Here is a 22,309-nt window from a genome sequence, read left to right as displayed (position 1 = left end):
GCGTTTTACACCTTGGGTCCACCGTGTGAAATGAAGCTGACTGCAGGGTAATTTCCAGTGTGTGTGCGTGCAGTGTACCATGCGCGTCTGTGTCTATGCGTGTTTGATCCCATCTCTCGGGGACATAAGGCCGTTTGGCGGAGGGAGAGGAGAGTGGTTGAACCCGTAACGGCCATTTCAAACTCACGGCCGCAATGAAGGTGATAAGAGAGCTACACTCAAACTATAATGCGCACTGGGGGATAGTTTCAGCTTGCATAAAGGGACAATCTACTGCCATTGTTCCCGCTGGCAGGAAGCGGTGTTGTTAACAAGGGATGTGGCACAGCGAGCGGGCCTATTCATTTTCTCATATGGTGAGAAAAAAAAAAAAGAGGCAACAAATAAGGAAAATAAACGTCACTGTGTAATGACAGACAAGCACAAAGCTTTTAGCACGGTGAGAAAAAAAGGGGAAGTCAAAGCTGAAGGAGGGGCAAAACAAAACAACTGAGCAAAACAGCAACAGGGGCATGGACAGTGGTGAGAGCACTAGCAGTAGATGAATGATGAAGAGGAGGCTAGTTTTATGGAAGAGAGTTACAGAAACAGCTGCTCCTATCCAAACCCTTAGCAGACAAATAGTTAAGTCCACACCCAGACCAACAGGGGAGAGTTTTATTTTTATTTTTGCTCTTCTCTGGTGGGTGAGCTGCATGGCAAAAAAAAAAAAAAAAAAAAAAGCTGTAGCCCCTAGCTTGGCACACTTACCATCTTCCTCCTTCTCTCTGCAATCTGCTCCTCTGACTCCATCTCTACTTCATTGCTAACGGAGGTTTTGTCTTCTAGATCCTCAAATAACTCAGGATCCTGTAAGAGCAGGGGAGAGCGGGGTATGGCGCTTTATCATGGCTGATCATTCAAGTCTGGCTACAGACTAGAGGGGAGACAGGTAAGAGTGGAGGAGAGGGGGAGGTGAGGGAGGTGAGGGAGAGAGGGAGAAGCTGGGGGAGAGTTCTTCAAAGAGACGAGGAGGGTGTGGGGTGGGGTGGGAGGGGGTAGGGTGGGGTGTGGGGGTAACTTGTTCTTCAGTGGTCCGTCTGTGTACAAAACACACCTGCTTAGAACTTGTCTTTAGTCACATACAATGGCTTGTTTGGACATTTGGTTTTAAAATAGCACCCGCTTAAAGAATGAATGTTGTAGCAGCTGACATTTTGTGTCCTCGGGTGGGTGTGATCATGGGGTTATGATCATAACGCCTTTTATGTGTTGAAGCTCCTTTGTTGGGACAGTTCATCTCAAATTTCTTCCTTGTGACAAAACTCTTTAGCATTTCTGTCTCCTAATATAACTTATGGCACACCGGACCACTTTGGAAATAATCAAGTACCAAATTTTCCAAATGCCCTTAAGCACCAACGGGATTTCTCTGAATTCAAATTGCTGAATAAAGGCTTTTTCATAAAAATTTGGCTTGGTCACGGCAAGTTAAGATTGCCGCTCTGGCGTAGATGACAGATGAGACTTCTGTTGCAGATAACGCATCCAAGAGAGACGCCATTCTCTGATTGTGTTTAACATGTACGCCTGCACAAAGAGTTGCACACTACTACACATCTCTGCCAGACAAGTGGCACAAAAGCGTCTTGTTCAGTGAAATCTGAACTATGGGAGGGTCAAAAGTGAAAAGCGTGAAGGGATGATGGGGGGGAAAAAGAAGGGGACTAAACAGGATGTATATTAAACAAAGAGTGACTAACAATGGAAAACACATGCAAAGACCATTTTCACAAATATCAAACAAAATTGCATGCAAGGACCACGAAGGTGAATGTGCTTTTACAGAAAACAAAAGTCTAACCACGCAATATATATATATATAAAATGATATATACATACATACATACATATATATATACATAATATATATATATGTGTATATATACATATATATGTATATGTATATATACATATATATATATATATATATATAAGCAGTAAAGTGTAGAAGCAGGGGTGACTCTGGGTGTATTTTGTGTGTTGTATGTTCATTCAGAATTGACATCTTGCCTGGTTGTTTGAGATGGAGAGGCGGAGTGGAGAGAGTTTCCTCTGTTTGTTGTCGCCTATGCTCTTGCCCTTCCCCTCGCCGTCCAAACCCATGTTCTGGTTCTGGCCCAGGTCATCCCGTACCAACTCCTTGTCCTTGCGACTCCCTCTGCGTCTGCCTCCAGAGCCCAGGTTCTCTGTGGGCTCTAGGTTGTGCTTGAGCACCGGGCACTCCTGGTTCCCCTTCACACAGGCACAGTCCACCTTGTATTTACTACAAAAAGAGGAAAAACTAAGTAAAACAACAACAACAAAAAAGGGTGTTTGCTGGGCTGTGGTGGTTCGGCATTCTGCTCGCCAAGTTTACTCCGTATAACTCACCAGCTTCCGTAGTCAAAATCAAAACCAATTGTGATCTCCATGCCCTTGGTGATAGGCCTCAATGAGTAGATGTACAAATGCAACATGCCGTCCTCAATGACATGCCGCACCTGAAGGAGATTGAGCAAAGCATTAAAAAACCTTGTAGTATGTAACCATGCATCAGGGCTACGTTCGACTGAATGAAAACAGGCTCGCTAATTCAGTATTCTGAGATGTGTACATACTTCAGAGTTGGGGGTGCAGGAACGGCGGATGAAACGCGCTTCGTTACCGAAGCTGCGAGCGTCTACACACATCTCCAGTCCGTCAAATTTAGAATAAAATAACACAAAAGGGTACGGCCTGACAAGGAAAACAAGGGAGGTCAATACACGAGTAGGACAAATTCACAGGAAACACCACAATATAATACAACCTGCCATAACAAGTATTCAAAGGCCTTAAAGTATTTGACCGGTATTAAAAGAAGAAAAAAGAAAAACAGCTAACGGTACTCGATTTAAATTAAACAAATCCAAGGAGAAATGCCTCTGACTAGTCAGTACCATGCTGACCTCTTGAAGAAGTATCCGTTGGCCTCAAACTGCTGTCGAAGCATGAACTTCCCCCTGTACTCAATGATGAGGGAGTCTGGGGCCAAGTCTCGCACCGCCTTGAGGATCTTCTTGTTCTTCTGAACTTGACTCTGGAGGAGAGAAAGAGCCTGACATCAGCAAACACTCTGGACGGCCACTGATTAAATTACATCAAAGCCACAGAATGAAAGCTTGTGCTGTAGACTGGCGGCAGACTGGGAATACACAAGACTTGTATTATCGCCCATTTACGGGTTTTACGGTTGTGATTGTGCACATGTTTTGTACCTCCACAGGAGGTTTGAAAGAGGCTGGGTGCGTGTTGTACGCCAGGCTCTTGCCGTCGCCTTGCTCTTTAACACGCAACAGGACCTGGACGTCCTCACTGTACTGATTGCTGCTGGCCTCCTCGTAACGCTCCATCCACGTCTTGATCTTGTTCTCCCACAGAGACGAGTGCTCTGCCGGCTCCTGCTCTGGAGCTGCACCCTGAGGAAAACAATACAGTTGTTAGTTAATGCCTCAATTTGTAACTGAACATTACTGAAGGACTCGATGGACCGCGGTAGCGTGTTTATTCTGCGAGTTTACCTTTACTCTCGAGGATTTTCTGGACCCCTCTCGGAAGGCCTGCAAGCCGAGTAAAGAAATTGAAACTTTAATGTTAATAGAAATTCAAGGAGATGATGTACATAATATATTTATATTGTAAAATAATGAGTCAAAAGAGACCTTCTTAGCTCGGGCAGAGGATGCTGAAGGCTCTTTTTCACCACTCTTTTTACGCTTTTTATCGGTCTGTTTATTGCCAAGGCGCCCAGTGGTCAGGGTGATGGTGGTAGGCGTGTGTTGGAAGGTGGAGTAGAGCTCTAGCGGGACCTCATCTCCACTCTCTGTAGCACTGGTGTCCCCATCTGAAGAAGCAAGCGAGTTATTAAAGAGTGCTGAACAACATCACTGACATGCAAAGCTATTAAAAGCCACAGCTGCTGCAGGCAAAACAAAAGCTATCAGAGTCACAATAATGGGAGATAAGGTATGTTACAGCAATAATTGGATAATCTATAGTTTGCTACTTGTCCAGCAGGTGTCAGTATGTCCCCGGCTCAGGTTATACAAAATCTGGCTGGCCTGCAGGGGGGAGGAGGCTGCACCCTGACACAGCCTACAACCTGCTATGCTCACTAACAAGCTGGCCATTTACTGCAGCAAGGAAGCCAGTAAAAGCAGAACTGAAACATCTATCTGTGGGCTCGCAAAGAAACCTTCTAACACCTCGTAACTTACACTGGGGAATGCAGCTCTAAAAAGTAACAACCCAGTCCCTACATTCTCTCTAACTCTGTGTCAATATATGGCTGAGATTTTTTTTTTTTTTTAAAGAATAACTAAAACAAGCAACCTTGATGAGGACTAGGACCGATGCATGAATCTATGTTGTCTTGCTCACCGGACAAACACTCTCTTTTCCTGGTCTGCAGCAGGATGGCCCTCTCTCGATCCAGGTGTCGTGGTTGGCAGCGTTCACACAGGTAGGTCTCAGGAATGTTCTGCCTGTCAATGCCCATGCAGTCTATGTGCTGCCAGGCACTAAAAAAAATTAAAACATAAACAAACAAAAAAATCTATTAGATCCCACTTACCCACTTGTTAACTGCGCCACAGAAATAGCAAAGGTCTAAGTCATCAACTAATTGCAATCATACAAGAAGATCTGGTGAACAGTGAAGTCAAATAACAGAACAACCAATGGCCGCTGCATGAAAACAAGAAAAAAAAAGAAAAGAAAAGAGGCCAGAGTCAACATTAGTCAAGGCTTGTGACTACGTGTCAACCAGGATCTCACCTGCACTTGTCACAACAGATCATGTAGCCATCGTCGTGGGTGAAGCCACAGATGCAACGGGTGATGTCAGCCCCGTAGCTGCCATCCTCTGAGGTGCTGAGCGTGGTGCCCCTGGACGCTTCGTCCTGTCCCCCTGGAACAAACAGCACCCCCTCTCCTGGTCGGATCAGCATGGAGGGTGGAGGGGACGCCGGTGGCGTGGGTGGGGGCCGCGCCCCATAGTTATGGTCCTGACGGAAGAACGGGAGATGTTGGGGATGTAAATGATGCTTAGCGTAGTTACGCAAATGATTATTCATTAATCAATCAGCATGAATCAAACAAACGTCCTCTGAAAATTAAAATCGATTCCGATAGAATCAATACATGTTAATTCACTTTTCTTTCAGCAAAAATCCAAAAAATGTGTTGGTTACAGATTCCCAAATGTCACAATTTGATGCATGTATTGGAAATAAAGCATAACAACTGTATTTTTTTCAGAAAGTTGACTATACAAGTCAAAAGATTTGAAAGCGTCACAACTCGAACATTTGCATTTTTGACATAAAATGCCAACACTATCCCCCGGGATTCTCCCACCGGTGCTTTATCTTGTCACTGGATGGTGACGCACTCAATGTTGGCTGCTCTTTAGCTGTGGTTTTGGAAATGTGGCAGGAACTAGCGCTGGAATCTGGAAGAGACACACATTGCTCCCGTTCCAGTGGATGCTTCAGTCTCTGGTGCTGGGACAGGTTTGTTGTGCTGCCACTTTTAATTTGAACACGGCTTTCACAAACTTTCCACAGGACGGTTTAGGGAACCATTTACATATCTGTAATGTGGCTCCCTTTTGTCGGTGCGATTGTTGTTGTTAGCTGCTACAACCGATATCCAAGTGTGTTTGACTGCCAAAGCTCAAGGGAACAACAACAGCTTACGTTACTCCAGAGAACCATTTCTCACAGCTAACTCTGGTGCTTGAGAGACAGCAAAGGGACCACATATCTCAATTTTGTATTTTAGGCATCTTTGGCAAAAAAAAACAACAACATTTTAATCAATCTAATGAATTCAATACAACACCCAGCCCTAGCGCAAGGTATGCTGGTTATTTGTAGGAGGGTGAGAGAAGAAGTCAGGTGTGTGTACTCACAGCGTAAGGCAGGCCAATGTAACTGTGGGAATGGTGAGAACTGCTGCTGTAGATCTGGTGCGGGTAGCTGGACTTTTCCACCACCACAGGGCTGGCCTCCACCGATTCTGGTCTGCTGGGCAGGAACACAAACAAAGAACAAACATTACTGTGGACTGAAAAACACGAACAACCAGGTGAAACAGCGCAACTCGCGCTCAGCTTTCCTCCACAAGTGTGAGGATGTGTGTGCATTAAGCGAGGGCGTGTGGTGACACAAAGGTATAATGGCCGAGGGAGGAGCGTGGACGCATGCTATGGCTTCGACAGTCACACTGTCACGGGGTCGGCTGCAGCGAATCCAACACCACAGTGTCTGCTCTCATGTCACCTTAGCTGGACTTGTAAAGCTCGAGAGGCAGACGGACAACATAAATTAATGTCAAAATATCTCTAAACCAACTTCTACAAAGCTGATAATCATCAGAAACACATGCTTCCTGTCACTTTCACAAAACAACCCACAATTATTTGTTTCAAGCTCATTCATACCAAACCAGTAAATCCACTTGCCCCAGGATCACAGTGCAGTTGAGGAACAAGCCTGTTTGGCCGTTTGAGACGAACCCACCCTTATTATGACAAGCATAATCTATTCGTCAGTTGCTGAGGGGGTGGATTTAGGCCAAGAGGGAAGTGGAACTGGCAAAACGGATGACACGAGACAAAATGGTCAGGTATGAAGGGAGAAGAAAAGGGAAGAGAGGGAAATATGAGGAGAGACTGAGCGCGACAGGATAAACAAGATGCATTTGTGATATAAAGAGTGTTTAAGGTACGGTGTGGTAGCTATTCATGTGCGAGGAAGACACGCACTTCTTTTCACAGAGTGCTGTGTAAGACAATTGCTCCAGGGTCAGAGCCATAAAAACAAACTAGTTAGTAAGATAGGAGTATGTGAAAGTGAAATGAGCATGTTTCTTTCTCGGCTCTGTCTCTCCACACTAAAAGAAGTACGATCTCCGAGGGCCACTGCCAGCAAGTTTCCCCAAACAAGGCAAAGTACAAGGAAAAAAAGGAAACTATACATACTGGACTGCCTCTCGTGTATACGGCGTAAGATTAGCATAAAAGACGGCGAGCACTGTGAACAGGCCACGTATGCCTATGTAAGACTGTGACAAATTAACCAATATAGTTTGAAACTCACATTCGCAACAGAAGTACATTGAAAAAGAATCAAAACCATTTGGAGATACAGAAAACAATTGTGCAGCTGGAACAGGTAAAATTAAGTTTTAAATAGACCATAAAAACACGGTGTCCCGCCTCCTCAATCCTTCCTTCCCAAATTCAACTCCCTCACAAAGGTAGTCCCAAGGTAAGTTGGTAATACGGTACCTGCGAGAGCCCCTCTCAACCCTATTGCTCTTCTTGCATGCCGAAAGAGCACTGTGCAACACTTCCTGTGTGTATTGCCGCTCAACTATTCACTGTCAAAGTGAAAACGTAACTGCATGCATGAGGTTTGGAGGCGGATCCAAGCTAAGGGGTGTGAGTGTGCGAGTGTGTGTGTGCGAGTGTGTGCGTGTGTGTGTGTGTGTGTGTGTGTGCGTGCGTGTGTGCGCGTATACAACATATTAACCCCCATACAAATTAATGTGTAAAAGTTTAAGTGTGCATAAACAGTCTGAGTTAAAAGACAAGAGGATGTGTATAACTTCCTGCTTGGGAGAAAGTTAGTGAGCCTACTGCACAACCATCAATGACTAACCAGACCAAAGTCTACACTTTATATTATATTGATTTAAGACCTGGCGGAGGCTTGTCTCAGAATTTTTATAGGTTGAAAAGAACTATTTAAAAACTGGTCTTTTGCACTCTTTCCAACCAGTGAATCAGTGAGGGAGACAGAGACAGATAGGACACACAGCATATTGGCATTCACAGTCAAAGACAGACGCAAGGCAAACAAGTGAGGCGGCTTGTTCAGTGGGAAGGAAGTAAGCGTGTGTGAATGCGTGTGTGTGTGTGTGTGTGTGTGTGTGTGTGCGCATAGCTGAAGGGTTTGTATCATTCGTGTCTCCACTCCCGTGAGGTGGAAAGGAGGGACGGGAGTCAGAGTACACGTAAATGGTAGGGTTGCAGACTTTCAGTCGATCAAGATCACGCTCAAACAAAAAAAAACAGCTATGGGCTGCGTCATGCACATGAAAAGATGACGAGTGAAAGAAATACAGTGAAATGAAGAGGGAATCTTTGCGACTTGAGGTTTGATTTAAGGTGGCAGCGAGGTGTGCTCTATTTATAGCCCACAAATGCCACGAGTACTTAAAAAGGGACGGATGCCATTGAGAATGACAACACGCGCTAAGAGAGGCCGAAGAAGCAGAGAGGACAAGCACGGAGAACGGAGAGATCAACAGCAGGAGAGGAAAAAAAAAAAAAGAGAGCAGCCCCGAACAGCCAGAGGCAACGCCTTCACTCCCGAAGAGCTCCCACTCGCTGCCATGGCAACCCTACGTACTCGGTCTGCGTGTGCGCGCACGCTGGGCTCTGTGTGTCAGTGTGGACACACACACTGCATTAGCCAACAGCTGGTCACGCTGCTGCAGACTTCAGGGGGACGTGGAGAGGACGTGACGCTGTGTCTCTGGTGAGTAGCCAGCCCCGCTGTTCCACACTTAGCTGGCACAATCACAATTCTCCAAAGAGCTCCGTGTGCGTGTGCGTGTCCAGCTACGCTCCATCCCTCTGGTCTGGATGTGGGACCTGCGCAGCAGCAGGTGGAAGCCCCCTTTTCAAGCTTGTTATCTGCTTTTGAATGAATCTGCAGCAGGCACTCGGAGACAGAGCGTAGACGGACAAAGAACAAGTGGGAGAGTCAAGGCAAGGGGCTTACTCCTACTCCTACCCCCGGTGGCAGCAGAGCTCTGTGGGTAAGAGGGAGGGGGAGGGGGGGGGTAGCAGGGGGACGCGGTGGGACTGTTAAAGACGCCATATCTATGTGAGGGCCACCTGTCACTCAGGCCAGTGACCATGGCAACAGGCCCTGCGCAGTGCAGAACGGAGGGAGGGGAGCGAGGGGCCGATACCATGGCAACACAAGCTGTCACGGCAACAGCTCTGATGAAGGCAGTGGGGAGGGCTCTCCCTCCTTTAAAGAGACAGGAGCCCCCCCACAAGTAGATGACGTGTGTTATGCTTTAGCCATACGCAAACCTCTTGCTTCATTTATTTGACCAGAAAACGCCGCGGCAATGTCCTTGACAAGACTATAGGAACCCGAGAGGAGGGGCAACAGGAAGCTTGTTGCCATGGCGCCATGCACCATTTCTGCTTCACTGACTCAATGCGGTGTACACATGTGCAAACATCAAGCTACAGCATTACACAAGGATCAAGGAAAAATCATGTTTGGTGCTTCTGTATATTTCACACAGTTAGTTTTATAAACACAGACTGCACACGTACAGCTACATTCTGGGCTTACAGCCAGTTTCAGATGGGTAGATGTAGTTAATAGCTCAACACTGTGAATGTGTATCACGGGCAATAGTTTAGTGTATGTACAATCAATGGCAAGACTGAACTGTCCATTAGAGCAGACACTAGAGGGACCCTGCTTCCTGCAAATTCCTTTCCCATTAGCAGTAACTTCGTAAACACAGATCGGTCTGGAAAGGGAGACCTGACTCAAGCCACAGGAAAAAGAACAAATGATAAGAGCTGCTTTTGTCATTACGGAGGGACTATTCGGCCACAGTAAGAGGAGAGGGAGGCATGGGACACAATGCTACAGCAAACGAGTGTCTGTGAATGACACCAAAGACGGGTGAGAGACGAGAACACAGGCAGGGAGAAGGTGAACCGTGGGGAGAGACGAGAAGAGTGAAACCGAGAGTGATGTTTTGGTAAGAACAAAGACCGGAGATGGCATTCAAAAGAGAATTCTGAGAAAATTTAGCTTGTGAGGAGGCATAAAAGTTGTGAACAGTGAAGGCCTGGTGTTACTCACTCTGAGCCCGCAGCCATGTCCAGGTATGAGGTGTCTGCTGTGTCCACCCCTACTGGGATGACTATGCTCATGACGTTCTCTGCTGATCAGTTCTTGTCCTACTGAGTCCAGAGAAAGGGAGTCCAAAACACTGAGGCATGCCAGCCACAGCAGTCATTGCAGACATCTAAGTGCATCCACAAGGCCTGAACATGTAGGAGACGAGAGGAAAAAAAGAACACAGACACAAAAAAAACAAAAAGGAGAAAGGGAACAAAGAACATCTGTTAGTGTTGTGTCGGTGCACCGGTTTTAGCATACACTGATGATTCAACAATGTCATATCTTTCATTGCCTAGAAAAAGGAACAAAGCATATATCGGTATCCATCAAACCTGAAATTACAAATCAGAGTGAAAACGGGGTATTTCCAGAACACAAATGCATGATTCATAATTTTACACACTCCCCCACCCCTCCTGTCAAAGGCAGGAATTCCCCCCCTTTTATAAAGCAACCAAGCTGAGGTTATTGACTGATGAAAAGTGGGAGGACACGATACTGTAAGGTGAAGCCTGAACTGCTGCTGCTGTCAACTGCGCTAAAGCGACCTCTACACACTATCTGCCAGGAATGCAGAGGGCTGCAGTGTGAGAAAGCTCCCACAAAGGGGAGCAAGAGAACACACAGCAGTCAGCCGCCATGAAAGGAGGGAGGAAAATGCAACACAGAGGCCATTTTTCCCCCTTCAGCTGAAGAGGACTGCTCTATTCTGAGCGTGTGCACACACACACACACACACACACACACACACTCAATAAAAGGCAAACACGCAAAACCTTTTATAATGTAGGAAAGCTTATGTTTTTATTATTCCTAGTTAGCATCTCCAGCGATGCAGATGGCAAAAGCTGCTGTAAGAAAAGTCATCAATAATGGACCGCTTTAGCTCGTCAGGCAACGCATGTCGTGTCCCATACGGTTCCTAAATAGGAGGTGGGCTGGACTAACAAACGATATACTGGAAATATCATGGATGGGAATATCAAGCCATGTATGCGTGCGTGTCTGATGTGAATCCAGGCGGGAGCATATGTGTCAGTGTGGCTGCCCCTGATACGGAGAGCTCTGTTGATAAGCGGGATTAGTGGGAGGGACAGATGCTGAGACAAAATAGGCTGGAGGTGACACCTCCGCCTGCTCATGCACACTGGGGCCAAACAAAGGCTCTGATCACAGCTAAGGGTGTAAAACAGGGGACGGGCTACAAAGTGGGGATATGTCACATGTTGAGTCGAGGCATACCTCCCACACTTAGAAGCAACAACACACTCTCACAACAAAAACCCGTCCCCGCACGTCTGTTGGGATCTGCGAGAGGAGAATGTGCCGTTGGAAGCCCCCCTCATACATGCATGTCCACACACACACACACACACACACACACACACACACACGTGTCACTCCAGCAGGAAGGCTGCATTTCATGACCACGTAAGCTGTCAGGTTAGCCGCACAGAAAAAAACACACACTGTTTTTTTCTCAGGAGACTTTTTAAATAGCCTCGAGAGCCCCGAGAGTCATTCTGGATACTCATTCACCCAAATGCAGTATTTGAGCCAGCAGGACTGGTGAGAGCCTCGCAGACATGACAGATGTCAGCTCCGGGCCTAATTAATAGGAGGAAGAAGACCCCTGTGAGTCTGTGTGTCAGCCAAGGCTACTGATGGGATCACCTTTTAAATTCTCTTCTGATTCGGTGTGCAAGTGGCTGGGTTAAATAGCATGGCTATATCACAGGCAGGGGCATTTCATGATGGAGAATGATGTAACCAGAACACTTCTTTCAACAAAAGATGGGAGAGTTGGCCAAACACACTGAAACGACAGACCTCCCCCTCCTTTATATTATCCGAGAAGCCCACTATGTTGTAGCACTGGTAAAGCAGACTCCCTCCGAAGCAGCCAGTTTGTCTCCACTTTGTCCAGCGAATCCTGCCGTCACTATGAAGGAATGCACACACAAGCTCCACGTTCACACAAATAACCCCTTCACTGATACACACACACACACACACATAGATAACCCCTCACCCTGTCCTTTCAAACATTCCTCTATAAGGAGGCTCTCAGAGCAGTGTGCAAACATATGTGCACTGCAACCAGACAAGACCGACAAAAGTCGGCTGGAAAAAAAATAAGAAAAACAAGTACAGTACAGCAACATTCCTGACTAAATCTGCGCTGCACTGTGACTGCCTCTGCCTGCTCCTCCTACTTCCTCTAGAAGGGCTGTCCATCACCCTGGAGAAATACAGCCAAAGAAAGGGGGGGAAAAAAAACACCACCACCACCACCACCACCACCACCACCACCACCCACTCCTTCCTTTGCCCAGTCACCCCGCCCAGGCGGATTTCTCTCCCTCCTCTGTGCACTTCCTAAATAAACCTGAGACAGTAACGCAGAGCCGAGGGGAAGGGGAGTGTCGCAGACACAGTTCCTAATTACAAGAGGGCCAGGAGAGACCATTTAAAGCCACCTTCGGCTAAATCCACTGCTGTTATGGAAGGACATGAGCAGAGCGAGGGGTTGGAGGGGCCGAGGGGGGGGGGGGGGGGGGGGCGGGGAACATGCCCTGGGGAGGGTGACACAAACGTAGAGAGAAATGTTCAAAAAAGAGTACTGGAATAAAACAAGCCACCGGATTGGAAGTGGTTCCGATTTTCTGGGCGTCTAATATCTTTTTGCAAAGCAGTTCACCTTTCATTTGCTCGCAGAATAGATTTCCTCGCGCTACAGGGAGCTTTAGAAACCACCACAGCCCCACCATTTTCAAGAGGGCAGTGGGGTGGGGGAGGTGTACATGGGGACTGTCTGACAGTGATGCTACACAGCCTGGACCTGGGTGGACTCTGGGTGGCGGAGTGGAGCACATAGTGTAAGCCAGTCTCTCCTTTCTCCTCCTTCCCTCCCTCTGCGAGGGGACACAGTCACGTCATTGTGTGGGGAATAGCTATCCTTTTAAGACCGGGCTGCACTGAAGTCAGTGAGGGAAAGCCCAATTCCATCATATTCAAATCATGCCGCCACAGACAACAGCTTCCCTCTCTCCTCGCTTTATTGCCGCTGCTCCGTGTGTAACAGTGTTTTCGTTCTTGTTTTCACAGCCAAGTCTCGGCAGATTACGTTTTCCGATAAGTGGGAGGAGCACGACAAAATGAGGGATTCCGACCGAATCCCTCAGCACCGTTGCCAAGCTGATGTGACTTCACACCGTCCTCATAGCCCGCCTGCAATGACTCAGCTAAGAAAGGCGATTAAACAAACCCCTACAAACACGGTCGCATGCACAGGAAGCATGACCCAGATGGAACGCAGGCCTGGCCCTCTTTTTCACGGTACCCACCGTGGGACACGGTGCATCTGCCCCGTCCTTCATAAATCAGTGTGCCCATGGCTGCCAGCGCTCCCTCTGCACTCGAGCACTGAAGGTGAAGTCATACATCAATACAGCGGGGGGATGTGGATGCGAGCGTCCACACGAGCAATTTTGTCGCCACAATAGGAAATGTTTTACTGCGTGCACCAACCAATAACTTCATCAGACTGTAAAGACCGGGCTGCTTAAATGTCAAGACGATGACGAGACGTTACTGCCGCTTGCTTAAATCCTCTAATGAGCGATCAGTAAACAATATATATAGTAGGCAAAGGGGCAGCAGTGCAGCAGGCTGATGCAAAGACGGAGCGAGGGGTTATGTTAAATGCATATCTTACTGTGGGCATGTAACTCTGCCCTTTCAGTCACAACGGGCTGCGTGAATTTGGACACAAAAAAACAAATATAAAAATCATAACTATGTCCTCTGTACTCAGTTCAAGCAGCCAGGAAGTGAGTAAGTTAAAGTCCGTACAAACAGGGTCTGGCAGCGAAGCTGGGGCAGCCCTCCTGTAGTCTGAATAATGCCTGTTCAGGAGAACCCCTGGGGCACAATCTCTTTATCTCCCTCTCGCTGCTGCTTACAGAGTCACAACCACGCTATGTATAGTTCCTTAATACATTTGAAAATTAGACCGGCATTCGTTTCATCAAACCAGTTCACTTGCTGCATCTTTATCAGCGTGACTGTGCTTGCGAAGTCTGATGTGATTTTGTCCCCTGACTTGAAGAGCTCTTGCGATTAGAGACTGACAAGCAGGCACATATGCAGCTGGTACCTAATTACAGCATTTGGAGAATGCACCGCATGGCCAACTAAAATGTGAGCTATGTGTCCATGTGTGTGCCCACAATAAGGGGGGAACAGTAAGAGCCACTCAGGTCCCATTACAACAGTGTTTCATGATCAATTTCATGCCCGGGCCGCAGTGTTGTTACATCACCAACATCGATGACACATTCCCTCTTTATTTGGCCCATCCTGCCTTATGCTACAACCTATGAATGCTACTGTAATGTAGGTACAGCAACAGGAAGGTAAGGGAGGTGGAGCAGGGCTGCAGCCTCAGCAGCTGCGGGCCTAAAGCCACCTGTCAGAGAGGCAGCTCACTAGTTTAAAGAGGGATCTGTTACGGCCCAGCTAGCAGCACAAAAACAGGTCACCTGAGCCCTGGCTTCTCCTCCCAGCTGGGATGCCATGTGACTGCGCTGGGCTCCTGAGTGAGGCAGCTTTGTCTCTGGGTCTCTCAGGGTCTGGGCACCACACATGTGAGACTGGGCAACAGCTACACAGCTTAGTCCCACATGGTGAGGTGTGCATCTGCATAGATACACACTTCACCTCCAGAGAGGTGCTGCCGTTTCAGAGATGAGAGCGTATTGTCTGGAGATGAGGAGGAGTAAAGGAACAGAGGATCTTTTCCCAAGTATGGGAAGAGTAAAAAAAAAGAGAAAGCTGACGAGTCTTTGGCCTTCATCTGCCTTGTCAATACGTCAATACACCAATAGACATCCTGTGCACTTGTCTTGACTTCTTTACTGCCTCTCGCTCTGTCAATCATGCTGAAAGATCAAACTGTTTTGGATTCGGCTTGTAGCTGTTCCTTTTCTTTTTTTATCCTACGTGTGCTCTGGAGTCTGTCTCGGGGTTAGTGTGAGAGGAAAGGTGTGTCATCTGAGACTCCTATGTCTCTATGCTGCCTGCCAGAGAGCTCTGTAGCTATGGCAGAGGGGGAGTGGCACCTCAGCTCCCCTCTCCGTCTCTGTCAACACAGCAAACAAACACTCACTTTCCTGCACAAGGCCACCAGACACGCATGCAGCCAATCATGTATTTAACGCTGCCAGCTCTGCTATCATGTAGACAAGAGAGAGAGAGAGAAAAATGAATGAGTATTTGAACAGAGGCCTCTGCTCCTTTACAAGGATGAGCGAGATGGCTTGGGATTTTGTGTATTATGTAGCAGAGACTAATTAGGCACAATAGAGCCTTCTCACTCATCTAGCAGTAATAACCCCTCCACAGAGAAGACCCTTTGACACTTAACTGTTCTTATTGGGCGACTGAAGTTTGTCACAGCAGCGATCCTGGCAACGAGCAGGAACTATAAAACCCATTCAGTGCTTAGTGATATTTAAGATATTAATACAGATATGGTGACTTCAAGCTGACCCCGTCTTGCCAGCTTGTTTTCAAATTGTATGCTTCCAGGGGTTTTGGAGGCTCCATGCATTATTTGTGCTACTGCTTTGGTCAAACAAGCACTTTAGTGCACTACATGTCTTAGCCTAACACTCTCAGTCTGCACTAAGGCTGACAACATCCACAACAGACAGCTACACAACATGTTTACAGTGTTTAAGCACATTTATGTTGTTGATAGTTTGGACCATAATATAAGGTTACTAGGGAGGACTCTATATTTTCCTAATGCCTCCACGCGCTGCAGAAACTTGGAAAATATTCTACTTTTAACACAATTGACATCAAAATTATCAGGGGTGAAAAGAAGCTTCTTGGCAAGAGTCACGAACAGGCATTTGAGCCCAACTAAGTGCCAAAGTTTGTCCCACAGGGTGAAGTAGAGGAAAGGACAGCTGTGCCACAGGCTTAAAATTCTGCTTCCTTTCACATTACCCTTTTTAATAAGTTACTGAGACAATTTTACGGTTAAACTGCAATTTTTCTGAAAAATTTAATAAATGACATTGTCTGATCTGGTTGAATGAAGTGTATTAAGGCCACATTAGTGGCCTAGGGCAACACATTTTATTTAAAACATATCCGATGTACCGAGACAGCCTGCAAGACTACTATCCGCTGTGATCCAGGCAATGTATTTTTCTCACCATTACATACTTGGAGCATGTGCAGTACAACTGTAGGCTATTGTATTATCTGGGAAAACATAAATATCAGATCAAAACACTTGACTAGGACATTGTGTAGCATTTTATTGTGTCTAATAAAACAGTCATGGAGATTAACATGCAACAACTGGGTTATCGCTCGTGATTCAAGTCTTGTGTTCATCTGGTTTCTGTATTTGAACGTGTTCTGCAGATGCTTTGCGATCAAGGTACCAAACATACTCACATCCTCCCGTATTTAAATAAAACAGGGTGAGTTTCGAGGACACTGGAGGGGATAAACAGAAAACGTCAAAGAGGAAATACAACCTACAAGAGTGGGGCACCCAGCTACATAATACGGTTTATGATTAATTGGTTAAGCCTGTGACAGGACGCATTACAGCAAGTCTTCTACAGATATATCTTGACAAATTGATGTATTTGTGCACCACAATGAAACTTATGTATTTTAGGCTGTCCAAAAAAAAAAAAAAAAAGTACAACACATATCACACCGTATACCTGCGACTAATTTTCTGTGACAATAATGCCCATCATTAAAAAAAAAAAAAAAAAAGACAAGCAATAAGCATAAGCCATGACGCATGTCACAGTTATACTGTAATTCGTTGTAAGACCGGACACATCCGCATCTGTGATTCATACTATAACGAGACACACACACAAAAATAAAAAGAACAAAACAAAACAAAAAAGCGCTGTGTTACCGAGGTATGATCTGCATTGTTTGACATTATTATTGAATAACTTGAATTAATAAAAAAATAAAAAAAATCATGTGTTGTGTAGTTGCTCCTCAGTGAGTGTGTCGGCGCTGCAGTCAGTCCTGCCGGTAGGGGTGTGGAGGGCACACAACGTCGCTTATTATGTTACCACAACACCCCTTGGTGCTGTCGCCATTTTCGTAGCGCTTTTCTCAGGACGGCGAGACAATCGTGTATCCGAGGGGAGCCTCGCCACGGGACGAACAAAAACCCCACAAGAATGCATTCAATCGCCTCTTTCATTACACTCTACCTTAAGTATCACTCTGTCGGTAGTTTGTGTGTTGTTACAATGCGGGGTTGGTTGTTTTTTTTACGCGTGTGTGTGTGTGTGTGTGTGTGTGTGTGAATCCGTCGAAAGCTAATCGGCTAGCAAATTATGGCCTTCTCGAAATGTGATGGTAGCAAGCTACATGTTAAATGATGGCGTCCGGAGCGAAGACGACGACGACGGCCGGAGTGCGCATTAACAGGGACGCAGGAAAGTCTGACGTAACGAGAATATATTTTAATAATAATAATAATAATAATTAAAAAAAAAAAAAAAAAAAAGGCCGGAAATAACCGCGGGATTTAACCACCGAGCTAGCAGGCAAGCTAACGGGCATAATGCGCCGACAGCAGTGGATTCATACTCGGCTCGTCGGAGCACCGACGTCCGGAGATAAACTGCTCGGGGGGGGGGGGGGGACGACAACAACGACAACAACAACAACAACAAAAAAGAAAAAGCAAAGCCGATTTCACATTCGTACGGTAATTTGTTTCAGGTCAGGTGAGAAAAAAAAAAAAAAACAACCAACTGCGACAGTCGAGATGGGAGTTTACAAACTACGAGATGCCCAAATGGAGCCGTCCCCATCCTCCTCCCCTCCCCCCTTTAACGCTTGCAGCATTTTGAACCCAAAACACCCTGAATCTTAAAAAAAAAAAAAATGTAAAGGTGAAATGTACTTTTATATCCCAAAAAAAAAAAAAAAAAAGAGCAGCTCGTTTTGGCTTTTATTTTATTTTATTTATTTTGTGGTGGGGGGGTTATAGTCTCCGTCTTGTCATATATCTATAAACAACAACAACCTCCCGGAGTCGATGACATTACTGCGTAATTTACGCTTGTTTTAACGCTCGGCTTTGGTTTTTGATTTTTTTTTTTGTAGTTGAGACTGAACATCGTCGGGTACCTGTTTACATCCATGTAAAAGGGGGGAAAAAAGCGCATTGTTCTCCGGCTTTGAATTTGAACAGGGGAGGGTGGAGGAGGAGGAGGAGGTGGTGGTGGAGGAGGTGGAGGAGGAGGTATTGTATGAAATTTCGCTGAACGGAAATAACGTCCCGTGGTCTGGGATGAACAAGGATGAGAGACACAACCACGGAAGATTCAAGATCGTAACTAATAACGCTTTTTCTTCTTTTTTAATAATAAAATAAAATAAATAAATGTAGTTTTCATTCGCCGGCAAATTCAGACATCCAGGAGAGAAGTGGCCTATTACCTCAACACCACCACCACCACCACGCAAAAGGACTTTAAGTTGGGAAAATATAAACATCATATACTATAATATAGATAATATATATATCATAAAAACTGTGCGCAATATGGCCCGCAGTGTCACCGTGTCAAGCTAAACGTCAAGTGACTCCCCCCCCGACTGGATCCACTTATATTAATCCAATGTGCGGAAAAAAAAAGAAAAAAAAAACATCAATACGTCGTTTTTTTTTTTGTTTTTTTTTAAAGAGAAGTTCACTTAAACTGTAATTGTAGTTTATTTTATTATTTTAATCTTCCGTTACACGCAATGTTAATGTGTGATTTAAGTGTTCCGGCTGCTTTAAACGATCGGGTGAAGAATTTATATCGATGTTTTGTTTTGTAAGTTATTTTAACCTTATAACTTTGTATGGCGTCTTGTTTTTATTTGTTTTATTATAAACGGAGGAAAGAAAAAGAGAGAGAAAAAAAAAAAGTCCTGTTGGGTTTGTGTCAAGCTAATTTCTGAGCTAGTAGCATGCGCTAAGTTAGCGAGGGGTCTTGTTGGCGTTGCCAACTTGATACTTAACGTTGGCAACTTTTCCTCGTTTATTTAGGTATTTTTTTCCACGTTTTTAATTTAAAAAAAAAGAAGAAAAAAAAAGTACTCGGCAAAAGCAGCGACACCTCCGGATCTAACGGTGCTCATCAAAACCGGCTAGCAGGCTGAACTCAGCTGGTACTGCCTGGTTAGCCTTTAGCCTGCTAACAAACAGCCCCAACAAAATACGCTTCCAGGTCGCGTTTGCGCTCAACCCCGAAACCAGCTCCGACCGCGGGTCACTCACCGTTTTATGTCCACTCTGGATGATCTGAATAGCGAGTAAGGGGACCCGGGTAAAGACCCCCGTCGCTCGCAGCTTCCACAACCAAAACAATACTTTTCTGTCCAACACACTGCGGATCCCCAGCCGAGGTTTTTAAAATTGTTTGTATTCAAACGCGTCCTCTGAGGAGTCCGTTCCTCGCTAAGGGGAGGTGGGGGGAATCCCTTGGCCTCTCGTTTTACGCGGGGATCCAAAACGCGGCTTAAAAATCAATTCAAAACCGTTAAAACTGTGCCCGAGTCGAAGGCGACTTTTAGAAATTAGATCCCCTCAAACCAGTCTCTTTTCCCTTTGCAAAAATGGCGGCCCTGCCAGGACTGCCGAGACTCCGCCTCCCCCGCGAGCCCCCCTCCCCCTTTCCTCGCCATCACTAAACCCGAGCTCCGCCTCCACGCGCTGCGGGGTTCGCCTCCCGACTTCGCAGGGGCGCCGTGACCGCGCTCCGACGCGCGTCCGCGGCCGCGATTCCTTCGACCGGTTTTCTATTTCTGTCGGCAACTATCTGGATTTAACTTGCGCTGTGCTATTTAGACAGCGCTCGTCAAATGGACAGAAATGGACCTCAAGTATGTTAGATATCTTCAGAGTGCTAATTAAACTGGCAGCTCGCGGATAGCCATTATTTTATTTTTTTTTTTGTTATTTTTTTTTTTGTTATGATGTGTAAAATATTTAAAACAATACAGCACATTTTGCTGTTCAAAGCCCGCACAATGTGGTGCGCTGGTAACAATGTTCCTGCTATCTGCATGATTATCTTTTGAAAGATCAAGTCAGCTGTGGGAATGTTTTTATCAGGAGGTTTTGTTCAAACTAATCGCTGTTTCCCCTCCCGTTTCCTCCTCTTCCTCTCAGGGTGAAATCACAGCCCATCTTTGATATATGTTGCACAGCTATTTTAAACTATAAATAATCTCTACAACGTTTAGGATTCATCAAGTAATGTCTATTATTGTTTGTTTTTTTTATCCATACAAACCGAGAGCAACAGTTTTAATCCCCAAAAGGTTGACTTAAGTGGACCGATCCACCCTTTTTCTCTTTCTTTTTTAAATTAATACTGCCACAGGAATGAGTCTGATATTAACCTATACGTTTATTAAAATCCTTCGTTTTACTACAGGCATAAAGGAGCACCCAAATCTACTACCACCCCAGTAGGAGGCAACTAAACTGTTATGTAACCCCTTACACAAGAGCAGCATTTTGTATATTGACAGTGAAGAAGTGTTCAGATCCTTTACTTAAGTAAAAGTACCAATACAGAAATGTAAAAATACCTTACTTAAGTAAAAGATCATGCGTATCAGTGGCAAAATGTAGTTAAAGTATATAAATACTGGTTTGGTCCCCCTGATAGATATATTATATATGACATCATTAGATTAATAATAATGAAGCAGTAGTGTGTCAGCAGCATGTTAATGTTGGAGCTGCTGCAGGTGGAGCTAGTTTGAACTACTTTATGGTTTTATATCCAGGGACAGCAGCTAAATCTGCAGGGCCATCAGATGATTACTTGGAGAAGTTTACAACTCAAGACATCTGAAATGTGACCTCGACTGCACACTGCTTTCTGCAAGAGCCACATTTATTTGTAAATTTATTTATATCAGGGACGACATCCAAAATACACTAATATCCAAAGAGGAAAGATGCTTTGTACCAGATTTAGCTACTATCTTATTTCCATCTGCAGTTCCTGTGCAGGTGAGAAGAAATAATAAAACACAGATCATTGATACTATTGATACCAACGCAGGTATACGCAGACACACACACACACAACAGAATGAAGACATGAAAATATTGCCTACATACAATATATCAAAAAGTTATAAAAAAGCTGGGAGGTTTAATTTTTGGCAATGTGTTGTAATTTAAAAGCTTTTTATATCATCTATTTGGGGAATTTTTTTTTTATCCGAAAGGTAAGTAAAGCTGTCAAATAAATGTAGTGGAATAAAAAGTAGCCTATAATATTTCCCTCTGAAATGCAGGGGAGTCAAAGTAGGTTATACAAAGACTATTGTTGCACCATATTGGGAAGGAATAGCCTTTGAACAATTTACCAATGAACATAGACCTTAGAGGACAACATTGAGAGGGCTATAACATAATTGAACCTCAATAAAGCCAAAATGGACGTGTTATTAAAAGTCTAAAGATGCACAATTTCACAAAGGGCTTGAAAGTCATTCATAAATACAGATTATAAAGGTTTAAACATCCTCTTTTTTTTTTTAAACATCTTTAGGTTGTCCGTAAAGTGCACATATAATTACTGCAAAACAAATAAAGCTTCTGTAAAATACGATTTATGTTGTGTGTGTATATGCCCTGTAATCGTCACCCAGAGAGGTTGCAGTTTACACCCATCTTTGATTTGACGCATCAGTGGACTTTTAACTTAGCTTTAACGAACACAAAAATAAAATACAGTCTAACATTTATTTTTTTTTTTTCTTTCTCGACAGCTTTATTGTTGTGGTAAATCGGCTCCTGTCACCTCTCCAGAAATATGTCTGTAGAAATCCTTTTGACATCACGTGTTCAGAGGGAGGATGTTCTCATCGTTTCCATCTATTGACCCCTCCCCCACCCGAAACCGCATCCCCTCGCGCATGCGCACTCCCGAAGGACCGCTGCAAAACCTGCCGGCGCACGGGCGAAGCCAGGTTGTTTGAAATAAACTTGGGGGAGGACGGAGGTAGAAAAAAAAAAAGTTGGGCCGACCGAGCGCCAACCCTCGCCCGCTTTTTTAAAAATGGAAATAAACGGCTGTGGAGGAATGCAATGCAGCGATTAAAACGGTCGATTCTTTACGGAAAGGATAACACATTTATATCCACGTGCCCATATCGTTGCTTTGTTCGGTCTGAAGATTAGATATCTGATCTGTTGTATGTTCAGTACG

The 22,309-nt window shown here is 45.2% G+C and overlaps 1 protein-coding gene across 1 annotated transcript in view; it reads right to left on the bottom strand.

Moving 5' to 3' along the window:
• The window catches only part of kmt2e (lysine (K)-specific methyltransferase 2E), a 29,148-nt gene extending 9,448 nt beyond the window's left edge, over positions 1 to 19,700 (bottom strand). The window contains 13 exon segments of the mRNA XM_069164707.1: positions 751 to 849; positions 2,053 to 2,305; positions 2,413 to 2,522; positions 2,640 to 2,757; positions 2,970 to 3,100; positions 3,279 to 3,479; positions 3,582 to 3,620; positions 3,723 to 3,904; positions 4,441 to 4,580; positions 4,837 to 5,066; positions 5,975 to 6,089; positions 9,972 to 10,156; positions 19,354 to 19,700. Coding sequence (XP_069020808.1) covers positions 751 to 849; positions 2,053 to 2,305; positions 2,413 to 2,522; positions 2,640 to 2,757; positions 2,970 to 3,100; positions 3,279 to 3,479; positions 3,582 to 3,620; positions 3,723 to 3,904; positions 4,441 to 4,580; positions 4,837 to 5,066; positions 5,975 to 6,089; positions 9,972 to 10,042 — 1,689 coding nt within the window. The 5' untranslated portion in view covers positions 10,043 to 10,156; positions 19,354 to 19,700.
• Between the last annotated feature and the right edge of the window lie 2,609 nt (positions 19,701 to 22,309).

This window comes from Embiotoca jacksoni, unplaced genomic scaffold, assembly GCF_022577435.1.
Source record: "Embiotoca jacksoni isolate LCO1_2020_lvr unplaced genomic scaffold, fEmbJac1.0.p SCAF_32, whole genome shotgun sequence".
In the NCBI taxonomy this organism is placed as follows: domain Eukaryota; kingdom Metazoa; phylum Chordata; class Actinopteri; family Embiotocidae; genus Embiotoca; species Embiotoca jacksoni.
The sequence above is the reverse complement of the archived record's forward strand: the minus strand, read 5'-3'. Positions and strand labels throughout refer to the sequence as shown.